The sequence below is a fragment of the Apteryx mantelli genome, chromosome 1 (genome assembly GCF_036417845.1).
Source record: "Apteryx mantelli isolate bAptMan1 chromosome 1, bAptMan1.hap1, whole genome shotgun sequence".
Classification (NCBI taxonomy): domain Eukaryota; kingdom Metazoa; phylum Chordata; class Aves; order Apterygiformes; family Apterygidae; genus Apteryx; species Apteryx mantelli.
The window spans coordinates 25,382,650-25,407,944 of NC_089978.1; the positions used below are offsets into that span (position 1 = coordinate 25,382,650).

General features: G+C 42.2%; 1 protein-coding gene across 1 annotated transcript in view; it reads right to left on the bottom strand.

Moving 5' to 3' along the window:
- SLC7A1 (solute carrier family 7 member 1) overlaps positions 1 to 25,295 on the bottom strand; it is a 55,498-nt gene that overhangs the window by 17,901 nt on the left and 12,302 nt on the right. The window contains exons 2-5 of the mRNA XM_067290850.1: positions 10,696 to 11,079; positions 5,921 to 6,079; positions 3,379 to 3,553; positions 1,084 to 1,208 (exon numbers count right to left, since the gene is read on the bottom strand). Coding sequence (XP_067146951.1) covers positions 1,084 to 1,208; positions 3,379 to 3,553; positions 5,921 to 6,079; positions 10,696 to 11,065 — 829 coding nt within the window. The 5' untranslated portion in view covers positions 11,066 to 11,079. The remainder of the gene's footprint in view (positions 1 to 1,083; positions 1,209 to 3,378; positions 3,554 to 5,920; positions 6,080 to 10,695; positions 11,080 to 25,295) is intronic.

Below are 25,295 nucleotides of genomic sequence, written 5' to 3' on the forward strand. Positions count from 1 at the left end.
AGAACTTTGGACAACCAAGCTGGGATGAATGTGTAAAAAAACCACACCATCAAAATTCAGGCGCTGATTAGTTAAGAAACATTTTTGAGCATCCCCCTCCTCCAGAGCTGTTCTTCTCTCAAAGCCAAGAGCTTCTGATCTTTGCCATTTCAGAAGGATGAACCTTACATAAGGAGGGAGGAACTAGACCCCATAAATCAAAAGCAGGTGGATATGTTTCTCTTCCACGGAGAAGCCCTAGGGTTAGTTGGAGTAATAGAGCCAGAGTTTCTCAAACTTCTTGGAACAAGAAGCAGTACTGGGTTATCTGTCTTTGTGATGATTTCCTCCTCCTTCTGGTCTGGCTTTGAAGCAACTTGGTTCTTGATGAACGAGAAAGTAAGGAGACTCCTTCCCTTCTCCAGGGAACTGAGATTCTTCTAAGTCAGGAGAAATGAGCCACTGCTGAAGGCTGCTCTCTCAGAAGATCTCTGAATCCTTGGAGATCCTCAGTTTGAGGAACTGCTTTAACTTGCAAAGTCCTCCTCACAGACTTCCTCTTTCTCTGGCTCTTTAAATACTCCAAGCCAGGTGGAACACCTTCAGCTGGAGGCACTTAAACATCCTACTCCAGAATAACCTGTTGATTCAAGCATCATCTGGAGTTAGAGGTTCAAATTCTGCCAGTCATATGAGGCATCTGAACAGGAGTTTTCCCAGGTACCTAACTGGTAAAACAGGCCATGTTTTCTGTGGAGTCTGATCAGGTTAGTGTCATCAGTAAACACCCAAGGAATTGGGCCCTGCAGGCAAAGTAGGAGGGAGAAAGCTGGTTTTGTGAGTTATAAGGTCTAGCTGCTTGCCACAGCAGCTATAAGTCAAAACCAGCTAGAAGTCAGGCACCAAAGGACTTGTGACATATTTGGCACTGTGAGAATAAGGAGCCAGCTGAGTCAAAAACATATTTGGGGCTGAGGTTCAGAGGGATAATGAATGCAGTGTCCTGAATTACCCATCACCCAGTGTTTCCCTGTGTAACATTATTGAAAGCCAGTTTACCAGCAAACAGGTTCATAACAGGAATGAAGACATCCTCCCTCTTACCTGTGGTGGCAATGCAGTCAAATCCCACGAAAGCATAAAAACATGTGGCTGCTCCTGAGAGGACTCCATTCAATCCATAGGGCATAAACCCTCCAACACCATAAAGCTTTTCTCCCTCTGTTTGACTAAAAGGCATGGCACTTGGTTAAAAGACATATTGCCTAGTTGGGAACAAGAAGACTATTCACACCTTAAAAAAAGGTTCATGGTTTATGCCCATCGCCCACTTTTTCCAGGATAAAAATGTCTTGGCTAAGACAGGGAGAAAATAATGAAGATTAAAGTACCTCTCCTAATATTACCATGTGTGTGCATATATATACATTTACACAAGTTCATTATAACAAAGCTTTTGAAAGGGCAGGGCATGCAATTCTGAAAAGCGAAGACAGAAAGATTTAAACCATATGCTTTTCACCTACAATGAACTCAGGTAAAGTGTACATAAGTACACATCAGAGAGCAATGCAGAATGCTGTGACTGTCTAAAACACACTCAATCCTGAATTTTGAACTTCAAAATTCTCTGTGACAAGCTCATATCCAAACCCTGTCTACAACCCTGATGGAGGAGAGGAGCCTGCATCCCTGGTAGGGGCACAATCTTTTAAACGTGCTCAGACCATACCTAAAGCACAGCATTAACATTAAGTTCATGAAACACAGTGAATGTAATAGCTTATCTCCAGAAACATGAAATGGTGGCAGCAAGGACAACTGACAGAAAAGCATCATTTGTAGACAATAATGAGCAGGAAAAATCTTTTCCCTGAGTACTGAGGATGAGAAATATGGGGGCAGGAGAGTCCTGAATGTCAGGAAAAAACAATATAGTCTTACATTTCAAAACATGACATTACTCATCATCCAAACATGACAAAAACATATCCCATTTGTGTGTGCAGGCAGAATTGCAAAATACTATGTAATCTCATTAATTTAATCTATTAATAAGGCAGGCAAATGCCTTGCTGGGCCTGATCCAAAGTTCATTAAAGTTAATAGGCAGGCTCCTACTGATTTCAGTGCACTCTGGATCATGTGCCTGTTATGAGTCACATGCATATAAAATACCCTTCAGTTCAAGTAATTTTGGTCACTCAAAATTCAAGAAAAAGAAAAATTAAATTAAATAAATGTAAATCCTAGATCTGCAAGTCTTATCAGGTAGAAGCATCTCAGCTCTCTTGGCTGTATAAGTTCTGCCGAGACTTAGATGAAAACTCGCCTGTTATTTGCAGAAATAGCACAGACAATCCAAATGTGGATTACTCTGGAAATGATGATAAAGTAAAATAAACCCCTAGATACATTTTACAAAAGCAACAAGTGTTATGGGTGAGAGTGCTACAGTTACAATGAGATGCTATTGTACTAATTGGTAATTGCACAAGAATAGCATTAGGGAAGGAGGAGAGATTTTTCCTATAAAAGCAATTTATTTGCAGGGAAAAAGTTCACAGCAGGCTGAATTTTGCAGAGGCTCAATAAGTGGCTTGTTTGTATCCAAGCCAAACTGACCCATGAAACATGTATGAATCTCTCCAGGTAGTGCCAAACCGTGCTTCCTTGCAGGCCAACACAAAGGGTTTAGGTAGCAAGCCAGGACTGAATGGAGGTACATGGAGACGTTTAAAAGCCACAGCAAACTGTCTGTGTTGCACAGTCTCAAGCAAAAATGAACAGCCCTGCATCACTGGCAACCCTTCTAAGCTCCTTAATTTTGGCCTTGTGCAGGAAGAGAGGATTTTGGCCAAGCAACAAAATGTCATTAAAAATGGATTTCTGATAAGCTTGTTGCAATGCACTAAAATAATCTGCGACTTGCCTTCCATTTTACTGAGGCATTTAGGAAAAGGGCTCCAAAAGGTACAATGGTGCCTTGAGGATCTTGCCCAAGTGTCCAAAGGAGCTACACAGCTATACTTGGCAATGGTTTAAGATAGGCACCAGAGCCAGCATGGTGCAGTCTTGAGTATGAGGGTATACAAAAAGCTCTTTTTTTCCTCAAAATTATATGCCATTTTAGTCATGATGTTGGAAATGGTCACTTACCCGGTAAGACCTACATTCAGACTATATAAGTCCTTTCAGTTTCATCTCATCAGCCTAGCCTGCTTTCAGCAAACTCCCACTGAAACCCAATCGTCCCCGAGGCAGTGAAGGTGAAGAAGGGAGCAATCCCCTTCATTGATATTCTCAAGAGATTTGAGGGAATCACTGTGCAAGCCATCCTATAAAATTGCCATTGAAAATGCATCAATTTTAGAGCTGAGAAGAAAAGGTTCAACCTACTTGTCTCCGTAAATGCCGTGGCTGATGTTGTAAATGTCCTGTTCAGTCAGCTGCCAGTTTTTAATAGATCCTTTCACGAAGCCCGATACCATGACAAAGCCGAGGACAAGAATGTTGATGCAGGTGAACACTTTGTTCACCAGGGCAGATTCCTTCACTCCAAAAATTAAAAGCCCTAGGAAAAATGGCAAACAGGCAGTCATGTATTTCTCCACCAGCAGCATGCACAGGGGGGCCATAAATATAACCCAGTTACATACAGGACAGCTCACTTCCTGAAAACAGTAGAGCTGCATTAATGCTGTGCTCTGCCCAGATTAACACCCCTTGTCTCCCCACAAAGCCAACTATCCCAAATTAGGGCCAGGTAGGTCAAGCATAAATTCACCAGTAAGGAGGATGGGGGCTCCAGCCCACACATTACTACTGCCTGACCTAACGCACCTTCACACACTGCACTTCCATTTAGTGTCTGCCCCAGGTAAAGTGCTTTGCTAGTACAGTTATGCTGCTTCCAGCAGTTTCAGCCCTAGCTTGGGTCACATCAACTGCACTACACTGCCATCTACATGGAGCCACAACTCCATCCAGAGACAACAGCTACAACAGACTCAGGGCCCTGGAGGAAGCATTGCAAGTGGTTTTTCATGAAGGAACATTGTCTTAGAGGTCTTCGCTAAATGCAGAAGTTAAAAAAAACATTCAACTTTCCTTAGGAGCAGGAGAAAATGTGATGCCATCCCAGCAGGGATGAAATCCAGCAGGTCAGCTACTTCCAGTGCTTAAGACAAAGTGGCATCTTAGGAATCCCGCTTCCATTTAAATCAGTGGGATTTTTGCCAGTGATCTCAGTGAGAGCAGGAATTCAGCCTGTGGTCTTAAGGATGTCCATGTGGAGAACAGTACATTTACAGGCATTGGCAACCACCAGCTTGTTGAGGCATAACTCAGCTTCTCAGAACAACAAACTGGTAATTCGAATTTGCTCCTTCAGTGCCTGGTTTTCAAGAACTTTTAATCCAAATTGAATGAGACAGCTGAGAGAGAAAATTAAAAAAAAAAAAAAAAATCACAAGAGCCTGTGGGAAGAGAGTAGCACCACATGTTGCCCGGACTGCTCACCCAAGGCACTTCAAAGAGAGGGGAAGAGTCCTGTGCACTCACAGCTCCTTCTTTTAAAATAAGGAAATAGGCTGAGACAGCAACATAAGGGAAGCATCTAATAAAACACTGCACCTGACCAGGAGAACATGTAAGGCACCTAGGAGAAATCAGAAACTCAAGACAGCTCAAGCAGAAGCAAACTTACACAGCTTATATTTAGGAGTAAAGTTGTTCATTCAGAATCTTTTTGCAGAAAATAAGGGTTTGTATTTTTTATTAACAGCCAAGGAGTTTGTTCTATGCGAGGAAATAAAACCATCAGTAATCAGTACCATTTTACTCTTCAGAAGTGCTAAGATGAGGAGTCCTAAATTGTGTAAATAGTATCTGAGCTGAAAGACTAAATTCTAATCTGAAACTCGAGCAACTCCTTCTATATGTAGATGAACAAAGAAGAAAATCTTTTTTCACATTCAGATATAGCCTTGAATTTGGAAGACTTCAAAAGTCCTAGATGCAGTCCTAAATCCCCATTCAAACCCAGATGCCAAAGCACCGCTTGCTTATGAAGCCTAACCTTATGAGTACAGGCCATGCTGTGAGATCTCAATCCTGATCAGAGTAGAAATGTCAGGATAACCTTGCTGATGGTAATTGTTGCTTCTGCCTTCTGGGAACCACAAAGGTGCATGAAGAGTATAATTTTTTAAATTTGCTTAAATTTGGCAATGTTTTGCAAAATGCAGTTGGAGTACAGGTAGTTTCAGAAGGGTTTTAAATTTACAAATGTTCAAAACTTTTTCCCAATTCTGATCCAAAGCACCAGCACATTTTTAGGAAAAAAAAAAAAAAAAAAAAAAGAGGACCTGATTGTCTTCCACACATTTATTTCTCTTAAGTCTTGCATTCACTGCTGCAAACTAAAGCCCATACGTTTCCATGTTTGACATTAAAAAAAAAAATAGTAGTACATGAGATTGTTATTGAGTCCCATCCTTTTTCTCTCACTTTCCTGGCCCAAGGCATTGAAAACTGACAGATTATCAACATGGGAATAAGTACAACAGAGCAGCAGAACCCAATTCTTGTGCAATAGGATTTGGGGGAGAAGAGGAAGGACCAAATTTCCATACCTGACTGAGGGCAACAATTCACCTTTTTCTTCCTTCTTTCCTTATACGAAATTTGATTAAAAGGTTTTAAAATTGGCTGAAAAAAATATCTAGAATGCTCCCCTCTAATTAAAAAGTTTGTAAACAGTATATGCCCAATGCTAACTCCAGGGCAGCTAAATAGGTCAATCCAATGCTTGTAGCAAACAAAGAGCTTTTAATAAGGTGTCCAATATAAATGAGGATTTTGTGCCTATTCCAAAAGCAAACAATGAAATCACAGAAGAGGAAAGTCCAAGACTCACAAACTCCTCCAAGGAGTTTACCTGTTAAGATGATGATTATGACCACAGCAAAGATGTCTGGGTATTTTGCTAGCACTCCAGGAGCATCCATAGTCATATATTTTTTACAAAATTCTTCAATGTGCTGTCCTATGATTTCATCAAATGTTGCGCTCCACGCTCTGGCCACACTGGAGGTTCCTGAAAAAGGACAGAAATTATGCAGATCACTTTTCATGGCTGGCACACACTCTAAACAGGGGCACCTTGTACTGCTTTTGGCCATGGCAGGCCTCAAAGTGCAAGATGCCGGAAAGCAAGTCTGCATTCATTTCTCAGGGGCTAGTAGCAGACTTTCCTCTACAGATCCAATCTGTCTACACTGCAGCATAGATTGCAAGCTCATGTACAGCCAGGCCTGGGACCTGCATGCTTCCAGACCACATGAACGACAGTCTGGGACGGTACAAAGTTCCCTATCGTGCTCCAGCATTCAACCCTCCTGCGAACTCAGAACTCAGCCTATATTCATGCCTAGCACATGCTTCGATATTAATAAAGGTGGTAAGTCTCAGATGCATGCTTAGCTGACAAGATAAATAAATCCTTACAGAGGTTTAGCTTCCCCAAAACCTCTACTCTGCCTTAAGTTATAGCCTGGAATGGTATGTTCCTTATGCCCTCCAGCAGCCTTCACTTCCTCAAAACCTAGTAATCTGTGCTGCTGTGGAGGTCTGAGTCTCTTCTCACGCTGGCATAAATCACTAGGTATGTATGCATACCAGGGCTACTACAGCCCTACACATAAGTACTACATACTTATATGAGGCAGCTTGGCTTCGGATAGCGCAAAGCTAGAGCACCAGAGCCTAGATTGCAAATCTCACCTCAACTATATAAATACTCCACTCCGGCAATGTGAAGGTCAGCTCAGACTCTGGTGCTAGAGTGGGATGAAGACGCATCTGGCTCAAATGTAGTTTCTAGATTACCTGAGCATAAGTCATTATATAGCAGGATCCTAGTGCTAATTCTAGCAAGCGACATGACTCCTCCCTGCAGTAAGCATTAAGACTACCCCCTTCACAGCCTCTATTTCCTATGTCAGGAACAACAAACTATGCACAGCTTGCTGGGGTGAGGACTGAAGCTAGGGTTTCACGATGAACAAGTCTGGGACATTATCTGGGCCAGAAGAGCCATTACAGAGAACTGAGATAGTAACAATGAAGAGATATCACCAAAGAGTGTCAGCACCATACAGAATAAACAGGTTTGGGTAATAGTCTACTTCTCCCTCCCCTTCTGGGTTATAGTGGTTATCATTATTCTAGCAATATCTTACACAGTATACTACATATAACAGCATCTAATTGCATGATATAATTACTACAGTACATAATTGCCTGGTTAAAATAGGAGCTGGTTTGGTTTTGGTTTGCAGAGCAATTCTTTAGAGGACATTGTCTGGGTCCACTTCTGCCTAGAACAGTTTGTCCTGACACATTCAGCAGTGTGAAGTCAAAGAGACTGGATCTGATAAGAGCAGGTTTTCAGGTTCCAACTCCGGCTCCTGCAATTGTATTAAACAATGTCTGTGCTTATCCAGAGTTAAATCCTCTTCAGCAATGGATCGGCATCACCTGCAGCAAAATCAGGAACGTTCATCATGCCAATCTGGCTGTTCAACAGTATAAACATAAGCCACCAGTCAGACATGTTTGGATATTGTTCTGTTTGCTGAGATGGAGAGGTGTGTAGCGAGAATGTATTTGAAGAGATGGGAGATCAACGCCATCAAAGCAGCAAGATATTTAACCCTGTAAAACTCCGAAGTTATTGGGTATCATGCTGAAATTGTTCAATTTGCTTCAGTGCAATTCTAGGAAAAGGGCTGTTTCTTTAGTTCTGTTTTTTTGTTCTGGCTGTAATATTTCATATTCTAGGACAGGAACAACCAGCTCCTATATTCTTTATATTGGATGCCAGTTGCTGGGAAGCCAGTTCCACATAACTATCAGCAGTTTATACTTAACTCTCCGTAACCAACATCCTTGAGGGAGCGGGGGGAATCTGACATACTTAAAGCATTGGAGACACCTGGGTAATATCTTTATTGCTGCTAGAAAGCATGGCGCAAAGACACTAGGACATGCAGTCAACCTGCATCCAGAAGGACTGATTAGTTCAGGGCCAGTACAACCTTGCCAGAATCAAGCTGGCTCCTGTCTGCACCACACAGCACTCAGAAGGGCTTATGAGCTCTGGTGCAGACCTCCTGCTCTTGCTTATTACACAAACAGGTATGGGCTAGGAGGTGAGCACATGCCCCACGAATCCCCTTTGCTTGAACAAATGATATTCTCCAGGGATGCTATTACTCATCATTCTATCAGCTTCCCCCAGCTTCCTGCTCTTGAAACGTTTCCACAGTCTGGCACAGTCTCCCAAACCTTTAATGCTCCAGAACAAAGTCCAGACCAGATCCTGGTCCTGAAAGCCTACTTTCTTCCAGTCTAGATGACCACCAACTAGTCACACACCCTCTTTCACTTGTCACCCACCTCCAAGATCCTATACCAGTTTCCTGCCTCAAGCCAGCTCCAAGGCATCTCAGCCCAGCTAAGCCCGAACCCTATAAGACAGGGTGGGAGGAAGCTGCCACCATCTTGCTGCCCATTAGTTTCCCACCCCAGCTAGACAACGCTTGTGCAAACCCTTCCTCTTTGCATGGTCTCCTACTGCACCACCCCCCCCAGGCCAAGTCACTTAGTTAATTACATGCTGCAGATCACAATTTATCTGTGGTCCACCACTACCCAGCATTTCTTTTTTTTTTACCCACAATACTTCATATTGCCTAGACTGAACAGAAGTCACAGAGCCTCAGTGTGAAAAATACCAACTTGGTCAAGTCCCTTACAGATGCAAGCTCCCACTGCCTCGGCTGGTTTCGGTGGCACTGCTCTGGATTTTCAGCAGCATGACTGAATACAAATTTGGCTGCCTGCTTCCTCTCAACCCTCCGCTCTGAATTGCAGAGCGTGCCAGCCAACATATCTTTCCCTTCCACACCCCTGAAGCTGGTGGGAATTAACCTTGCTCACAAGAGGGGCAACCAGCATGGGGAAAAGGGCTGCGTAAGATAAAGCACAGACTTGCTACAGCTCATATCCTCTTGGGAGTTGCTTTTCTGCTTAGCCACCCTTCCTCCCAAATTATGAGGCAGACAGTTGCAAACCTACATTGTTGTCACAGGACTGACTTAAGAGTAACAAAGTTGTGTCACAACACATTCATGGATAATATCTATCTAATTTTTACATTTTCTGCCTTATGATAATACACCAAGCAGCCAATTCTAAAATAACAACTGAGGCAGTAGTTCAGAAGCCATTATGAGAGGACAAAACAATCTCAAAAATATCAGTCTCAGCCTAGATCCTGTGAGTGTAATGTTATAGGTAAATCTTCTCATTGTGCATTGGCAGAATCAGGTTTTGGGATGCTACCCTGGCCTCTCCTCAACTACATTACTCATTTTGGTGTTCAGTAGCATGGCAAGAAAGGCCATGTAACTAACTAGATGAGCACCATGGAGAAGACTATTTATCATTACCATTCTGGAAGAGAAGATAAATCACTAAGAAATCTGTTCAATTTTTCTACATGTAGCCTAAGCAGAGTCCATTTTGGAAATTTGGAGGAAGTTTTATGCTTAGTTTGTTTAAAAACTAATTTTATCCTCTACCTGCAATGAACTTGACTTATAAAAAAATCGCTGGACTCACATTTCTTAAGGAGGTGAGTTTAAATGACTCTGGCTTTTCCTCTCATTTCTTATTTTAAAAGAAAGGAGCAAGAAGTTTCAGGTAGCACAGAACAGAGCCAGCACCATCTCCGACAAGCAGCTGCTCCATCACTATATCGGTCTGGATATGATCTTACCCTCCTGTCCCCAGCACCATGGGAACTAATCTCCAGGGTAACAGCTGCACATCCCATAAAATCCAGTTAAAAAAATAACTCTCTTCAATAATTCAGCAGAATATTGTTTTTCATTTTAACTAGTAAGTCTTCTCTCTGAACTGACAAGTTGGTTGTAGCCTTAATTATAGGCAAGATGACAAGCAGCATGCCCAGAAGATGCTTGACGAGACAGGAGCCTCACAAGGTTTCATGAATCCTTAATTAGCAAAATGTGGTTTAGTTTTAATGTATCAGCTGAGTTGTACATCGCATGCTCAGAGCTTCATCCAAGGCCTCTCTCAGTGGGAGTCAAGGACTTAGAAGGGATTTGGTTTGGACCTTTCAGAGTCTGTGAACCTGCAGCTCACCCTTAGCCTCATCTACAACCACTCATGAGAAAAAATTCTGATCTCCAGGTACTTTAAACAGGTTTCAAAGGCACCAGAAATTAATACATAATCAGCTGGGATTACAGATGCCACTGTGTAAAGGCATCCTGCTGTCAGCTGCTTCTTCGTTAGGAGGAGGAAAACACTTGTTTCTTGACTAGCAGTCTCTCAGCCAGGGGAATGCCAAATGGATAACATGGAAGTTGAGAGGAAGTAGTTGCAGTAATAATCTAGCTTCAGTACAGACTCTCAGCCTGCAATACATCACTCACCTCTCAGAGTGACAGGAGCCACCATCAAAGCATTCCTGCAAGAGAGTCCTGAAATCTTCAGTGAGTACAAGCGAGTGTGTTGCTTCTATTTTATAACAGCAACACAACAGTGCCAAGGTTGATCTTACAAATGATGCTGCCATTTTGGATAAAAGCTACAGTCTTGCAGTGCACCTACCATACTTACCAATAACATAGGAAAGAATTAAATTCCATCCAGTAATGAAGGCCCATAGCTCGCCAACAGTCACATAACTGTAGAGATAAGCTGATCCTGTCTTAGGTACTCTAGCACCAAATTCTCCATAGCAGAGTCCAGCCAGCACAGAAGCCAAAGCAGCAATCAAGAAGGAGATAACGATGGCAGGTCCTGCATTTTCTCGTGCCACAGCTCCAGCCAGTACATAGACACCTGCACCCAAAGTGCTGCCTACACCCAGAGCCACCAAGTCAAACGTGTTGAGGCATCGCGAAAGCCGACTGTCTTCTCGAGTACAGTCCACATTTTTTCGGCGAAGAAGCTGGTTTCCAAAATTGATAAATCCCTGGCACCCCATCTTCTTGTTTGGGCCTGCAAGAAAGATGTTGTCATCATTAGTTGAACCAACCACACCCCATGAAACAGCACTGTTGCACAGTTATAATGCTACAGCTTTGTTACCCTTAAACAAAAGTATCTTCTCACTTTCCACCTTTTTACACTGCAAAACAGCTCCACTGGCATTTTATTGAGCCTTATCACAGGGATTTAAAAAAGAAAATAAATAAAGCATTTTTCTGCTTCCTACTCCTATTCACACTATGGAGGCCGTGCAATCCTGGGAGGGCAAACTGGATTCCACCACAACGCCTGTACCATGAAGAACGCTAATCACATTTACAATTGCACAGGCTACATAAAAGCATGCAAGCCAAAAAAGCAAAGCCTGTCTTTCAGATTTCAGAGAGGTTTTCCTGGGCTAGGAGTTAAAAGAGATATATGTACAGATAGATAGATGTAGATTTAGATAGCTATAGAGAGATATTTAATCTTAAGTTTCAGAGGTGAACTAAGATGACTGAAACTTGTGAACATTACATCCCAGAATATGGCACAGCTGAATCCTGCATGTGCTACTGTCCCTAGAGCACAACGCGACCACCTGCACCTGAGTAAGTCACACACTGTTTGCAATAAGATAGACCCACAGAGACTTTTCCTGTCTCTAAGACCCAGCTCCAGCCAACAGGCAGAAGCAGCACAGACAGGCATTGCCTAGACTGCACTGACTGAAACAGACGTAATTTGGAGAAAAGGACACATAGAATCAAGTTTTGTTTAACTTGGTTACACTGATGTAAAAGCTCAAGCTATTTTGTACTTGCATCAACTAAACCAAGAGCAGAATGTGGCTCCCTGAAATTTCCAGTCCCACACAGGACAGAAGTCCTGCAAGACAGGGGTATTTAATGAAACCATGGAACACTGTTTCCACCTATGGTCCTACTTCAGCAATATGCTTCAGAAGGCACATACAAATGTAACAGTGCCGATGAAGCCTTTTAGATCACCCACATATTGCAAGCTACATTGCGCAGAAGTACTCAGCCTTTGCTCATAATGCAGGCCCAACTTTAACTGAAGTACCACAGGGGAATCCATCATACCTGGAAGTACAAGAAACACACATCCCGACACTATTTCAGCTTGCGAGCAGCTCAAGTGCAGCTCCCATGCTTGGGACTTTATGACAAGATCAGCAGCAGGGTAAACCAAATTCCTCTGTGTGGAGGGACCCTCGAGAAACTCCTTCTGGAGTTTCTTCTTCCATCAGAAATGTGCCTTGCGCTGCTACACCAGGGGAAGATTTTGCTATGCAATTCATCAGGCCTACAAATCTGGCCATCTGCATACACATCTATCTAACACAGATAGTAATAGCACTCATTAAAAGCTATAATCAGTCAAACCAGTACGGCCAGCAGTCGCGTCCTCTCCTAGAGCACAACCTTGGAACCAACACAGTTAGGGAGGCCTTTGCAAAATCTACTCCTTCATGATTTATGCCTTTGGACACAACCAGTGTAAGGAAGTTTTGTCCTATTCTTTCTGAGAAAAACAAAAAAGTTGCTTCAAAATTCTTGAAAACTTCAGAAAGCAGATAGAGAGCTTCTCTTCACAGTGCTACCTGAATCCATGAGTACAATATTAGAAGGGACTTCTCGCTTCTTACATTGCCAAGTCTAGTCTCAGTTGTCACAGGCAACCCTGGCATAATATCCCTTCCACACATTTGTCAAGCTCTCCCTTAAAACTTTCTAGTTCCTTATCTCCAGTGTTGGAAAGCTTCACCGACACTCTTGTACACTCCAGCCAAAATGCTTTAGTAGACAGTGTTTATCTACATGTTTTTGTCTCAAGAGTGGCCTTTCTGCCTCTTTGGTGCTTAACCCAGTGTACTTTTAAAGACCAGGCATATCCTCCCAGCCTTCATTTTGCAAAGCTAAGCAAACCATGTCCCATAGAATTTGGACAGTCCATCTCTCTGCAATTGTTCAACTCTGATTTCCACAGCAACAGAACAGCAGGATATCCCATTGCACCCTCCTACTCTTTGTGTCAAGAGGAACCATCTAAAGAAGCAATAAGAACTTCCCAAGACCAACCACTAAACACTCACTAGGTGTCTCCTCTGCAAGCATCTATTTTCCTTTTCTAGTCCCTGACTTCTCGCTAGCAAATTCCTTATGCACCTTGCAAGTTTCCTACCAGTCCTCCTCCTCTTAAGTAACTTCCCATATGGCACTGTATCAAAAGCTTTAATCAAGTAAAGATAAAAGAGAGCTGTCATTCTTCCCTTTTTCCTAAAAAAGGAAAAAAAAAATAGCACCCCACAATCCCCATATCTCTTATCAAATACAACTATCAGATGAATCTGTCAGATGAATCTGTCAGTCTCCCACAGGTAAACCCCTTTATCTCTTTGCTATTCTCCAGTCAATTGACATCACCTCTGTTTTGACAGAGGTTTTGCTTTGCTGTTCCACCACTGATTTCATGCCCTGGTTCTTTCTGATTGTCTGTCCTTGACCCTTCTCTTCTGAATTTTGCTCCCCACTGGTTTTAACCATTTTCTTCAGCCAGTATTCTGCCATCCTACCTTCATTCCTAGCATCATCATCAAGATTCAGAATTTGATAGTTGGATACTATGATGCTCCTCACAGCTAGGATGCTTCTGTAGGACTTGCTGGATTAATCCTAATATAGATAGGCAGGAAAACATGCATTGAAATACAGCAAGATTGCAGGGGTTGTAATATGGCAAGTTCTTCAATCTAAATGGGTCACCGGCAGAGGAAGCCCAACACTTGTGACAAGCACCAGAAAGCTTCAAACATCGCCAAAGAACGGCACTCAAGCCAAAGACTGCAGAAAATCTACACCCAAGTAACAGAGATGTGTGCTGGTACTGACAACAAGCTATAATGCTTTTACAAATAAATCTGGCTCCAGGCACCGAAACCACTACTTTAGGACCTTTATTCAACTATTTAAGGGTGCAGCACATCAGCATATTTGTTCTTAGCAGGAGTGCAGAAGCGATTTAGTAGCAAATCTCCCAACTGTTCCCATTTACCACGCTTTGGTTCACGTTGCAGTGTGGTCATGGAGCGCACAAACTGGGTACCGCTGGGATGAAACTAAACCAGAGGATGTGCTGCAGGGGCACATCTAACACACTCCAATAACTACAGGGTGTTGAGCCCACAAGAGCAGACAGGAGCTTGTCCAAACTAACCTCCTCTGAAATATGTGTAATGCAGACATCAGATCCTCAGCAGTAACTGTTTTGCTCTGCAAAATTACTTTGGGCCACATTACTTCCTAACGTACACATTACTTCCTAATAGAGACATAGCCTGTGAGGATGAAGGGCTGCTTCCCTCTCAGACTGCATCCAGGAGTTCAAAGGAGCCCCAGCCTGATCTCCGAGATGCACCATCAAGCCCAACTTCTGCAGCAGGGCTTTTAAATGTTTCTTCATTAATTATGGAGAAGGAGAAAAGTTATTTTATCTAGATGCAATGATGGACTGAGGCATTCACTTTCAAATGAATAGCTCCTTGTAAATCAATAATGGAACAGTAATATGCATTGTACACTAACATCAATAGTATCCACAGAATAACATGTAGATAAAAATATTGCTAAATGCAATTTATAATATGGTCAAGTAAGATTTGTATTTCATCTGCTCCAGCTAAAACCCAGAGTAAAAAGTGGAAAAATACATGCTAAGAAACTGAATTAATTGAGCCAGCAATTAAATCTAATGCTTCGATTTTGCCACTCCAGCATCAACTACAAAATCAAAAAACTCCTCACTTTTCCAGAAGACATCAGTCATAAATCTTGACTTAAATCTCTTTCCTCTGGCCTTAAGTCTAGCCCTCCTGCTATGAAAAGTAATTATAATTGCAGAACAAAGTTGAGAATTTCAAAGTCCCACTGTGTCTGAAATGGTCTAGTCCACCAACAGCTCTCAAATAGCAGCTACATTCAAGAGAGACACTGATTCAAACAAATGGAGGAAGGTAGATTTCAGGTCAATCTTACAAAAATCTCATTTGGTGAACCATGGGAATTCCCAAAGCACATAGAGACGGAAAACTATTTTCTCCTTTCAGATGAAAGACAAATCTGTTTACCTAAGTGTTTTCATATGTCAGTTCTTCCACACTGTCTCTTTTTCACCTGAATCTTATGCAAATATGCGTCACAGACGGAATTTCTTTCAGCTGCACTGCTGCACACTTCTCCAAAAGCAGGGATAGCGCTGTCTTGAACTTTAAATTGGGGTAAGAGAACACGAGCACTGCAGTGAAACCTTTCCAATGAATTTCATTAGTTTATAGAAAGACAACATGAGTCCTAGGCTTCACTTAACTCCCATCAGAGTGATAAAGAGATTCCACTAATGTCTGGGTCTTAGAAAGACCGCTGTGATGGGGCTAACTCATCCACCCTGAACAGTAGTGGTAGAAGTTTATATTCAGTCTGGAAATTCAGGAAACAGAAAAAATTCCAGTGCTGTGCACCACGAAAAAATGCTACAGAAGATGTGGAAAAAACCTCCAAAATAAAATGTAAAAATTCCCATCATAAACTGCAGCCAACTATGAGCAAGATACCCACGGGAAATGTCTTAACAGATTTATTTTCCAAAGCTAGTCTGAACATCAAGACCAATTTGACTGAGGACCAAGCTCTGGATTTCAAATATGGATTTATTAGGTGGTACAGGACTATGAAGAAATGCCAAAGGACCAGTGAAAACCAGTTTATCGCTTGCTAAATTAATACGCTAAACCTTATGGCAAGGTGTAGACATTGAGTGGCCTGAACACAGGAGTTTGAAGCAACACAGATGAACACATGAGCTGCAATTTAGGCTATTATTAAGACAGAAAATTGAAATAATCTGCCAGGCTCAGGGAATGTGCATGCGACAAGGCCCCGGAGAAAATAACTACATCTTGAGTTAAAGGGAGGTGGCCTGGCTGGGCAAGAAGCTGATTGATAAGCCAGAGGGTCTGCAGAGATGCAGTGTGGCAGGGCAAGACTCGCCTGCCCTTTGCAGAGGCCAGCACAGAGGCCCCAGGAGACATGGAAGGATCACCCTGAGGCTCAGCTGAAGCAAGACAGGGAAATACCGGGAAAGCTATGTCTGAGAGAGATTACTAAACGCTGTGAGGGGCAGGAAGTGAGAAAGGAGAGATGTTTGGAAGAATGGAAATGTTTTGCCTGGGAACTTTCCTCCTGCCCACCTCCTGCCTTGGATGCTTCCTTACACACTGTGTAATCTGGATGTACTGTGTCATCTGAGACTAGCGTTTGTATGTTTTCCCAAATACCACCTTTCACTTTAGGGAAAGCAAAAGGCAGCATGTCTTTTACAGAATGAAGAAATTAAATTGAAGAATTCATTGTCACTGCATGTTGTAGACATGTAAAACATGAACTGCTTTAAAAAAAGACCCAGGAGAAGAAACAGTGGAAGACAAGTCCTTTGGCAGCTGTTGAACACAACAGTCTAGATGGAGCTCACGAACTCCTCCATCTGTCAACTGCAGAGCAGGATCACACTGTTCATGCCCTATTCTCAGGCTCTTCCCAAAGGCTCACTGTCAGAAACAAGATATTGGTTAGGTAGACTTTTAGTCTGATCCCATACTGCAATCCATGTTTAGTATGGCACAGAGCATATCACATACTCTGCAGGGAAAGCTCTCTGGCATTTTGTCCAGGGTATGATTACTTTTTTTCTGAAAAGCGGATCTGGTTTGGTATCAGCTACCAAACTACTTCAGAGGAGATCTTCCTGAGACCTTTCACCTTGGCTCCAGGCTGAGGCTATAGGATCAGGCTTTCACAAACCCCAGTGACTGATGCATTATTTTGTGTTACTCAGGATTTGCATACCTGAGCTAACATCAACCTTGCTGAATATAGCAAATTTATTCTACAATGTGCTGAACTTTTCTTACAGAGAAAACCAAGCTGAGGGAGGATGATAACCTGCAGGGTTGGGCCATGTAGCTTGTAAAACAAAAATGTTTGTGATGTGCACTCACCCACCAATGTGCTAGTATACACACAGGTTTCTATGATGCCTACACAACAGCAATGAGGCTAACTTTAAATGACAGGTGGCACTAATGATGCATTTACTCTCAGCACATAAGTGACCTACTAACTGTCTCCATACACTGCACAAAGCTCCAAGGAGGATGTGCTCTGTGGCGAACAAAAGCAAAAGCTGGAAGTCAGGCTGTGCAGCTTGACATTATCTTTCTCTAATGAATATCTCCAGTTAAAGGTGGATTGTGGTTCCCTGCTGTTCAGAACCACTCTCCCTCCCTCTTTTACCACCACTATAATCCGAGGAGCTGTGGATGATAAGACTCTTTCAGGATTTGGCTCAATGCCTCTGCTTCAAAAACTTAATGCCTAATAATAATTGTAGACCATTTCCTATGCAGCCATTTAATTTACATTTAACTAAACCCAGTGTCTTGCAAAATGAACATTACTCAGTTGTGCCAAACCAATGGAAGTTTTATCTTTGCATTGCAGATGAAGGCAGATCTGGTACCCTACTGCCCTCCTTTGTCACACACTTCATTACAAATCACTCTTTGGACACAAACTGGGAGGGGGAGAGGCAAACTCTGTGAGAGAGAAACAGCCCCTGGCAGCAGAGATGGGGGATCAGGACACTAGCTTGACCAGTTTGGGGGGCAGAGTGAGGAAGGAATTGTTGCTACAGGATGAGAAGGGAAGGGAGAAGGGAAGAGCTAGTGACTTATTTCAATCTTACATATAGCTCAAGAGTATCTCACAACATTATGGAGCTTCCTCAGACATAACTACAGCTATTTACAGCTGTACTATGGCCACCAGGAATAAAGCAGAATGGCTTTTTAAGGATAATTTGTTTAGAGGGAGCACTATTTAATTATGATAGACTTTGAAATTAAGGGCAACATCCTGAAATTGGTTTCACGCCAGCAGGCAGTTGTCTTCTGGTGGATCTCAAGAACAAGATATCAACTTCACTCTCCCCAGTAAACTTTAGAAAGTTTATGCATTTCTCATGTGAATAAAATGCCATCTACAATCCTTGCAACTGTAAGCAGGGTGCAGGGTCCCTGAACTGCAGCCATTTTCTGCATCTCCTCACACACAGCATTATCTTTCATCTCATAGATGAATGATTACCATCCTATCTCTTACACATTTTTGTTTGCTTTTGAAGCAGAAGGTACCAAATCAACCTTTCACTTTCAATTATAACTACAATAGCTCAGCAAAGTGACCTTCAGTAAGGACGAGAGTGATTTTTTTTCAGAATAATCTTTCAATTTAACAGGATACACTACAACAGCCATTACACCTCTGTCCAAAACCTTTCTGATACCATTTGTTATCTTCGCAATTGCATCAAAGGGTGATTTCAGAGGAGATTATGATTTTTTCCTCTTTAGAAGTTGAATCTGCCTGTGATCTCGCTTTCTTAAATAGCTGTTCTTGCCTTTGAAGTCAGGAAACACGTTCTAGGCTGGTTCCTCTCATTCCCACTCCCAATGATATTTGAAACTATAAGCCCTTTTTTTTAATTTATGGTCAGTAGTTGTGAAATAATGCAGTTCTAATCATGTAAAACAACATAAACTACTCCAGAAATGTTACCAAGTGGTACATAACCATCTTCAAGAAGTTATGGAAACACGATCTGAATGAACTGAAATTAGCTTTGTTCTCCACACACACATAAATATCTGACTCTTCCCCCTGTTATAGCTGCTTGACAGTGATCAGGGGTACAAAAGCTAGAGAAGATTTCCGTGGTCCTGGGCATGAGCTCCTGAAAGGCAGAGAGAGGCCCCTCTGCGCCCTGGTGAACCTCTTTCTTGGCTGCACTGAAAGGAGCATGGCTGGACATCACCATGTCCCTCATATCCTACCAGGACAGCACCTGGGACAAGCTCTGCATTGCAGGGCAGGAGTCACTCTCTTCCTGCCAATGGCAGGGACCAAAGCCTGTAGGACTGAAGCAACACGAGAATTTTTTAATAACCCTCATCTCTGTCTTCCTAACCCTCAAAATCATCACTTGACACAAGGGCCTGGCCTGATTTCCACAGCTGGCATCAGCTCCTGCTTTTCATGCTACCTTCAGTGACCCTGGAAAGTGTGGATATGCAGCTTGTGGTGCCAGGGCCCACAAAAAGCACTGAGTCCTGAGCCCTGAGCCCCAGCTGTTCAGATTTGGGCTGGAAGCAACTTCACCTCAAGGCACTGGGCACTTCGGACTTCAGCAGAGGACGAAGGAACTCAGCCACATGCAGCTTTGAGTCCTCAGGGAAACAATGACACACCTAGATAACCTAACAGGGTGGATCCTGAGGCAGAGGTCACGTTCTTGGGTGAAATCCTGTCCTGCTGAAGTCAACGGCAAAGCTCCCACCGACTTCAATAGGGCCAGAATTCCTACTCGTCCTTGTCTATTATTTACAATGCATTTTATGTTTGTTACTTTTGTTCTCTGTCCAAATTCTTGTGCATTGATTGTATTGTTTTTTTAAATAAAATAAGATTTCTTCCTCCTCTTATCTAATAGTTAACAAACCTATCATATCAGGTTTATAGATTTCCTTCCCCATTAGCAACATTTTAAAAGGCGACATTCTTCAAAACAATCCCGTAAGAAAATAAGCAATCTTGAATCTGGTTAACAGCAAAAAGGAAACCATAACAAACATCTGTCCAGTTAAACATAAAACACCATGTGTAAAAATAAGCTGACATGGCACCATTTTACATAAGCAGTGCTATCACTTCCTAAACAAATACAATTTGTTTCAACTTCTGGAAACCACTCCTTATCTATTTCAAGGCCCTGCTGCTCTTGAGAATTTTCTTCTCAGGAGCCAACTACAATTTCCAGAAGAGCATAAAATTAAAGTGGATTATTCAGAAAAAGGATTTTTCTACTAAGCAAAAAAGAAAAAACAAACCTAACTCTGCTGCATGTATAATGAACTCCCCAAATACCTCATCAGAGGAAGCAAAAATAGAATATCCTGTATGGGTTGTCCCACATATGCTTACATTCATTTTGAAACACAAGGAAAGGTTAACTGCTGTTCGTACACCTTTCTCACAGCAATATGACATCCCATGGGCAGTCTTAATCTTCCTCAGCATCCTTATGGTCTTGAACAAATGTCTCCCCCCCACAGCAATAACATCACCACTGCTAATCTGCAGGAGAACAAACAGCTTGTATTTATGCCATGCTGATATGTTTGGCAAACAATGTGGAATGGGTTTGCCCCTCTATTTTTATTTTAAACACAGGTGAGCTTCCTGAACAAGCAGGCAATGATGACACCAACTTTTTGATCAATAAACTGCTAAAACATCCATTTGGGAGCCTTTTCCAAAAGGCCAATTTTGCTACTTTCATCCCCGAGGTAATATCACTCAAATAGAAGTTCTACTCAGCAGGAGGAGAAGTGGAAAACCTGAGTTCTTACTATTTCCACTAGCATTACAGGCATCTGTTGGGTGTCAGATTTAGACTGGGTGTAGACTCCTAGCTGCAAAGAGGTTATGTTGTAAGAGACCGAGCCATTGACTGCTCAGAGAAACATCATTCAGAAATACACTGACAAAAGTCAACAGTCACTGAGACATGTCAGCCTCAGGTGCGATCCAAAACACTCACTTTCCTGGATTATAGTATCAAGCAGGAAGTGTGTTAGATACATCCTTCCAAAATGCCTTGCTGTGGAAAAATCTGCAAGTGTTTTGCTAAGTTACTCTGCAACAACTGACAGGGCAGAGCCAAGAAGGCTACAGCAGATGCTTAGCTTTCCCCATGAACACTTAAACTAAGTCACCATCTTGAGTCCTTTAGAAAAAGCAAAGGAAACGGCATCAGATTCAAACATTTGTCTGGTGGCATCTCCAAAGCCTGCTGCAAGCAACCCTGACTGGCTGGGCTGGAGAAGGACAGCAGCTTAGAGAGGATGGCCTCGGGACAAGTGCGGAAAACTGACTCAGAAGCTGTGGTCACAGCAATTTGCAGATGCCTGCCAACAGAGAAGGCTTCACAGCTAATGTAAATACAGGCATGACTATGCATTGTCATTATGTGAAGCTGGAAGATATCCCAGCATGGCAGCAGCAATGGCTAAAAGCCTAATCCAAAAGCCATTGAAGTAGCTGCAAATCTTCACATTGGTTTCACTGTGTGTAAAAGGAGGCTATCCTGCTTAAATATTTTAACTAGGCAAGGCAAGTCTTGTCTGTGTGCTACTAAATTGTTCTCTTCCTGATTAAAGTAATTTTATTTTATATTTTTTACATGTATGCATTTGTATGCACATATATCAATATATATTACATAAATGTAGATTATAGGAATGTATATAGAGAGATACTAAATGTCATATTCATTGCCAATTCTATTAAAAAACAGGATCAGTCACTAGTAAGGCATTTCCTACTCAAAAGAACAAAGTTGCCCAGTTAAATATAAACTACACACTAAATAGAGATAATGGTACACACACCAAAGTGGGCGTGCACTGTACACAAAAATACAATCCTAATCACCTGCTTGAAGACATACTGCCCATAAAAAGGGGACTATATTACTTTCCTCTTTTGAACGCAGCTGCTTTAATGGCATGAGAAATGTGTTGCTTAGGAACCAGCCCTCTGTCATACATGGCTGGACACTGTGCGGGTGTCTGTAGATGAAGCTCTTGAACATTAGGGATATTTCAGAGGCAGTGTCTCCTGCTGTCCTCCAGGAGGTCCAGAGCTCTGAAGAATTTCTTCCATTGGAAAAGGAGCAGCGAAGTATTCTGCTCTCTAATCGCTACACCACCTGCTTACAAGTAATCATCAATGGGAACATCAAGTCCCACTAAAAGTGAAGAATTTGCTGCTGCTCCAGTATTGCAAACAGAGGATACACTCTAAGGGACACTGCAGTTTACCTGCCTGTTTTCTGAACTGCAATGTCTACTGACTGGAACAAGATGAGAAATTCCTTTCCTATCCCATAAGAATTTTTGAGATGGCCAAGATTACTCTATTCCCAAATTCAGACAAAAAGACAAAACTCTAAAATATTCTTGAGCAAGAAATCTCCCCAAAAATTCACAACAGACAAACCTCAATATTTTGCTTCAATACCTGCAGAAAACTTGATTTGGACTATTCATTGTTATAAATTAAAATACTGTTTGAAAAGAGTAGTCATTTTTGACCTGAAAGGAATATTTCAAGCTTCCAGAATTCAAACTTTAAAAATTCTAAAATACAAGTTCATTGGAGTCCATTCTTTTCCACAAAGTTTCAGCTCCGATTAATACCAAAGGTGGCACACAGTAAGGCATTCAACAGGTGAAAGGCTAGATAGAGTTTAATTCTCCTCCTTGTCTACTGTAGAAATACAGAAAGCATTAGGTTTAATTTGCAATGGAGAAAATTAAGCACTAGGCTTAATTTGCAGTGGAGAAAATCTAACATTTTGATCAGATTCTAACTGCAGAAACAATGAAACACTGGGACAGGATACAAGAAAGACGTGAGTCTCCAACATCCAAGGATTTTAAGAAAATTAGATATTGGAGATTATAGGTTAGGTTAGAGATATTCCTCCTAGTTGTAAACTGGATATACAGCATCCTGCATCAGAGCAGGGAAGACTCGGGCACAGCTGGATAATATGTTTCCTTTGGCAGCAAAGCCAGGTTAAACCTTGCATCCACATAGTCCTATCCCCTGTATCACCCCTGTAGCTGTACCAATATAAGCACTTGAGGAACTGTGCTGCAAACTGGAACACTGAAACAAACCCAACTATTTATATTCCCATACAAAAAAGTGGGGCTTTTTGTTGTTTTTTTAACCCTGATCACTTCACTGATTTGATTTTCAGCAAAGCCTTACGGAGAGCTGAACAGGCTGAAGGGGTGGTAAGCGACTGGAGCCAGCAACCAAGACAGAAGACAAGGGACGAGACACTCTCCAGGTTGGATTCCCACCGGAAAAGTACATCTCGTGAAAGACACCTTCAGTGCTCTCAAACCTTTTGGCCCATACCTCATCCTTCAGCCAGCGAAGATCCTCTGGCAGCTCAAATCAACACTCAGCAGTACTGCATTTGCTGTCCATAGCTCCTCAGGGGTCAAAAAGTTAAGGAGATGACTTCCTGACTAGCTGACAAAGGGCCTCGCACCTCTCTAATTACATGAATCACAATTTTCTGATGAAGAAAATGTTTAACTGAAAAATCTCCCACCAGCTCTACTCAGTCTCAAATAGTTCCTCAGCATGGCTTCAAATAACACTTTGCAAGAAAATTGCTTAATTTAACTCCCTCAATTTGTCATAAAACCCAAGGGGATCTCCACTGATAATGAGACTTGCCAATGAAAGCCTGAGACAGATTGCCAGGGATCCACCCTGAATGACATATTGCCTGTAATCTGCCAGGGATTCAGATTTGATATTGAGCAGAATAAAATTATGTTCTGAGAAACAATATTAAGTGAGCTTCTGTCTTCTTGAACTCAGATAAAATGGAGACAAAGCTTTGCTTCAATGAAAAGTCTGGCCGTGTCATCAGCATGTTTCAGTCATGGCCTTTAGACAATAGTCCTTGGAAGAAGCGGGAAACATTCACTAGGGAGATAAGGAAGCAAGTTAGAGTGAGACAGAAGTTGGTATGTTATTACAGTGATAGAGGAGGAAACAAACACACAAACAAACAGATTAAGAGCCACGAAGTCTATGCAAAACAGTAAACACCATCCTGAACCAATGTGGGACACATCAAGATGAGACAGTCTGAAAGAGACTTCCCTAAACGCTGTCATTTCTTCAGGAGAAAGGGCCTAGACAAGTGGGAATTTGCAGGTGTGGACAAGGGGCAGATCAAAGTAGCCTGAAAGGTATAAATCAACAGAGGGTAACTTTCCTTACAGGCAAGGAGATGGAGGAGGCCAGCAGGTAGCTCCTGAGTCAGAGATGGGCAGCTTCAGCCTGGCTCCCTCCGTGTTACACCGCTGCAGCGGTAACCTGCTCATGTCCATGCTGGCACTGTTTCCTCCTGGGCCATGCCCGGTGCTGGCAGTGGCCCGGCTGGGCACTGACCTGGGCCATGTCTGCAGCATCTGGCCACGTACCACTTCGAGAAATGACTTTCAGGGTTTGGCCACCCCTGCAGATTAGAGTATCTGTAGATCAGCTGTTTCTCAAACGGGAACCTTCCTAACACTGGCATGTGCTTTATGATCATCACACTGCTGTCTGAATTTAAAACTTCCTCAATTAAAATAATGAGTCCTGACCCAAAGCAAAGGAACTATTTCCTTCACTAAAAAAGCAAGGGAGGGGTTTCTGTGTGAGAGGTGGTGGTGTCTGAAAAAACTTTTCTTAGAAAAAACATTCTCTAACATATTTTGGAGGTGTGGTGTTGTTCGTGCTAGCGAAAAAGTAGGCTGCACAAGCATCAGCATAGAAGTCACACACCTGCATGAACCTGAAAAAGGACAGGAACGTGAGAACTTTGTCCCCAGCAAACATCTGGAGTCCCCTTCAACATAAGTCCCCTTCAACAGATAGACTTAATAAATTCCTGTGTATGTAGTGCTCACTTCTACATCTCAATGTACAGGGGGTGGCTCTGCTGGTGCTCTATAACATTTAAGACAAAGCTTTTTATCCCTTTTTCCATCTCCACAGAAATGCCTGCACCGTGCTACTCACACTGGGCACGAGGGAAAGAACTTAGCTTTCACTGAATACATATTCATTTAGGGGAGGAAAGGAAGCAGCTATTGCACAAAGCAGAATCACTGTGCTCTCTGGGCATCCTACCAAGATGACTATGCTTTTGAGAAAGTTTTTGCTATCCTTGGGTATCTATGTCTGCAAATGTCAAAGTATACCAAAAAGCCTACATCATTCCTTAGGGTTCATGCACTCTAAATAAATTAATTAGAATGGGTTTCTATTAATGCATGAATTTTTCCACTGATTTGGAGGTCAGTCTCAAGGGCCTTCTACACACACACACCTCTGAGTCAGATCTGTCAGTTCTACACCTTTATCTGGTTGTTTGCTAGTGACTTGACATAAGAGAAGAATTAAGAAAAAATTCCTTTTTCTGAGTAAATTGAAGTTAATTTTTCATTGAGCAAGTCAGCTGCACTCCAA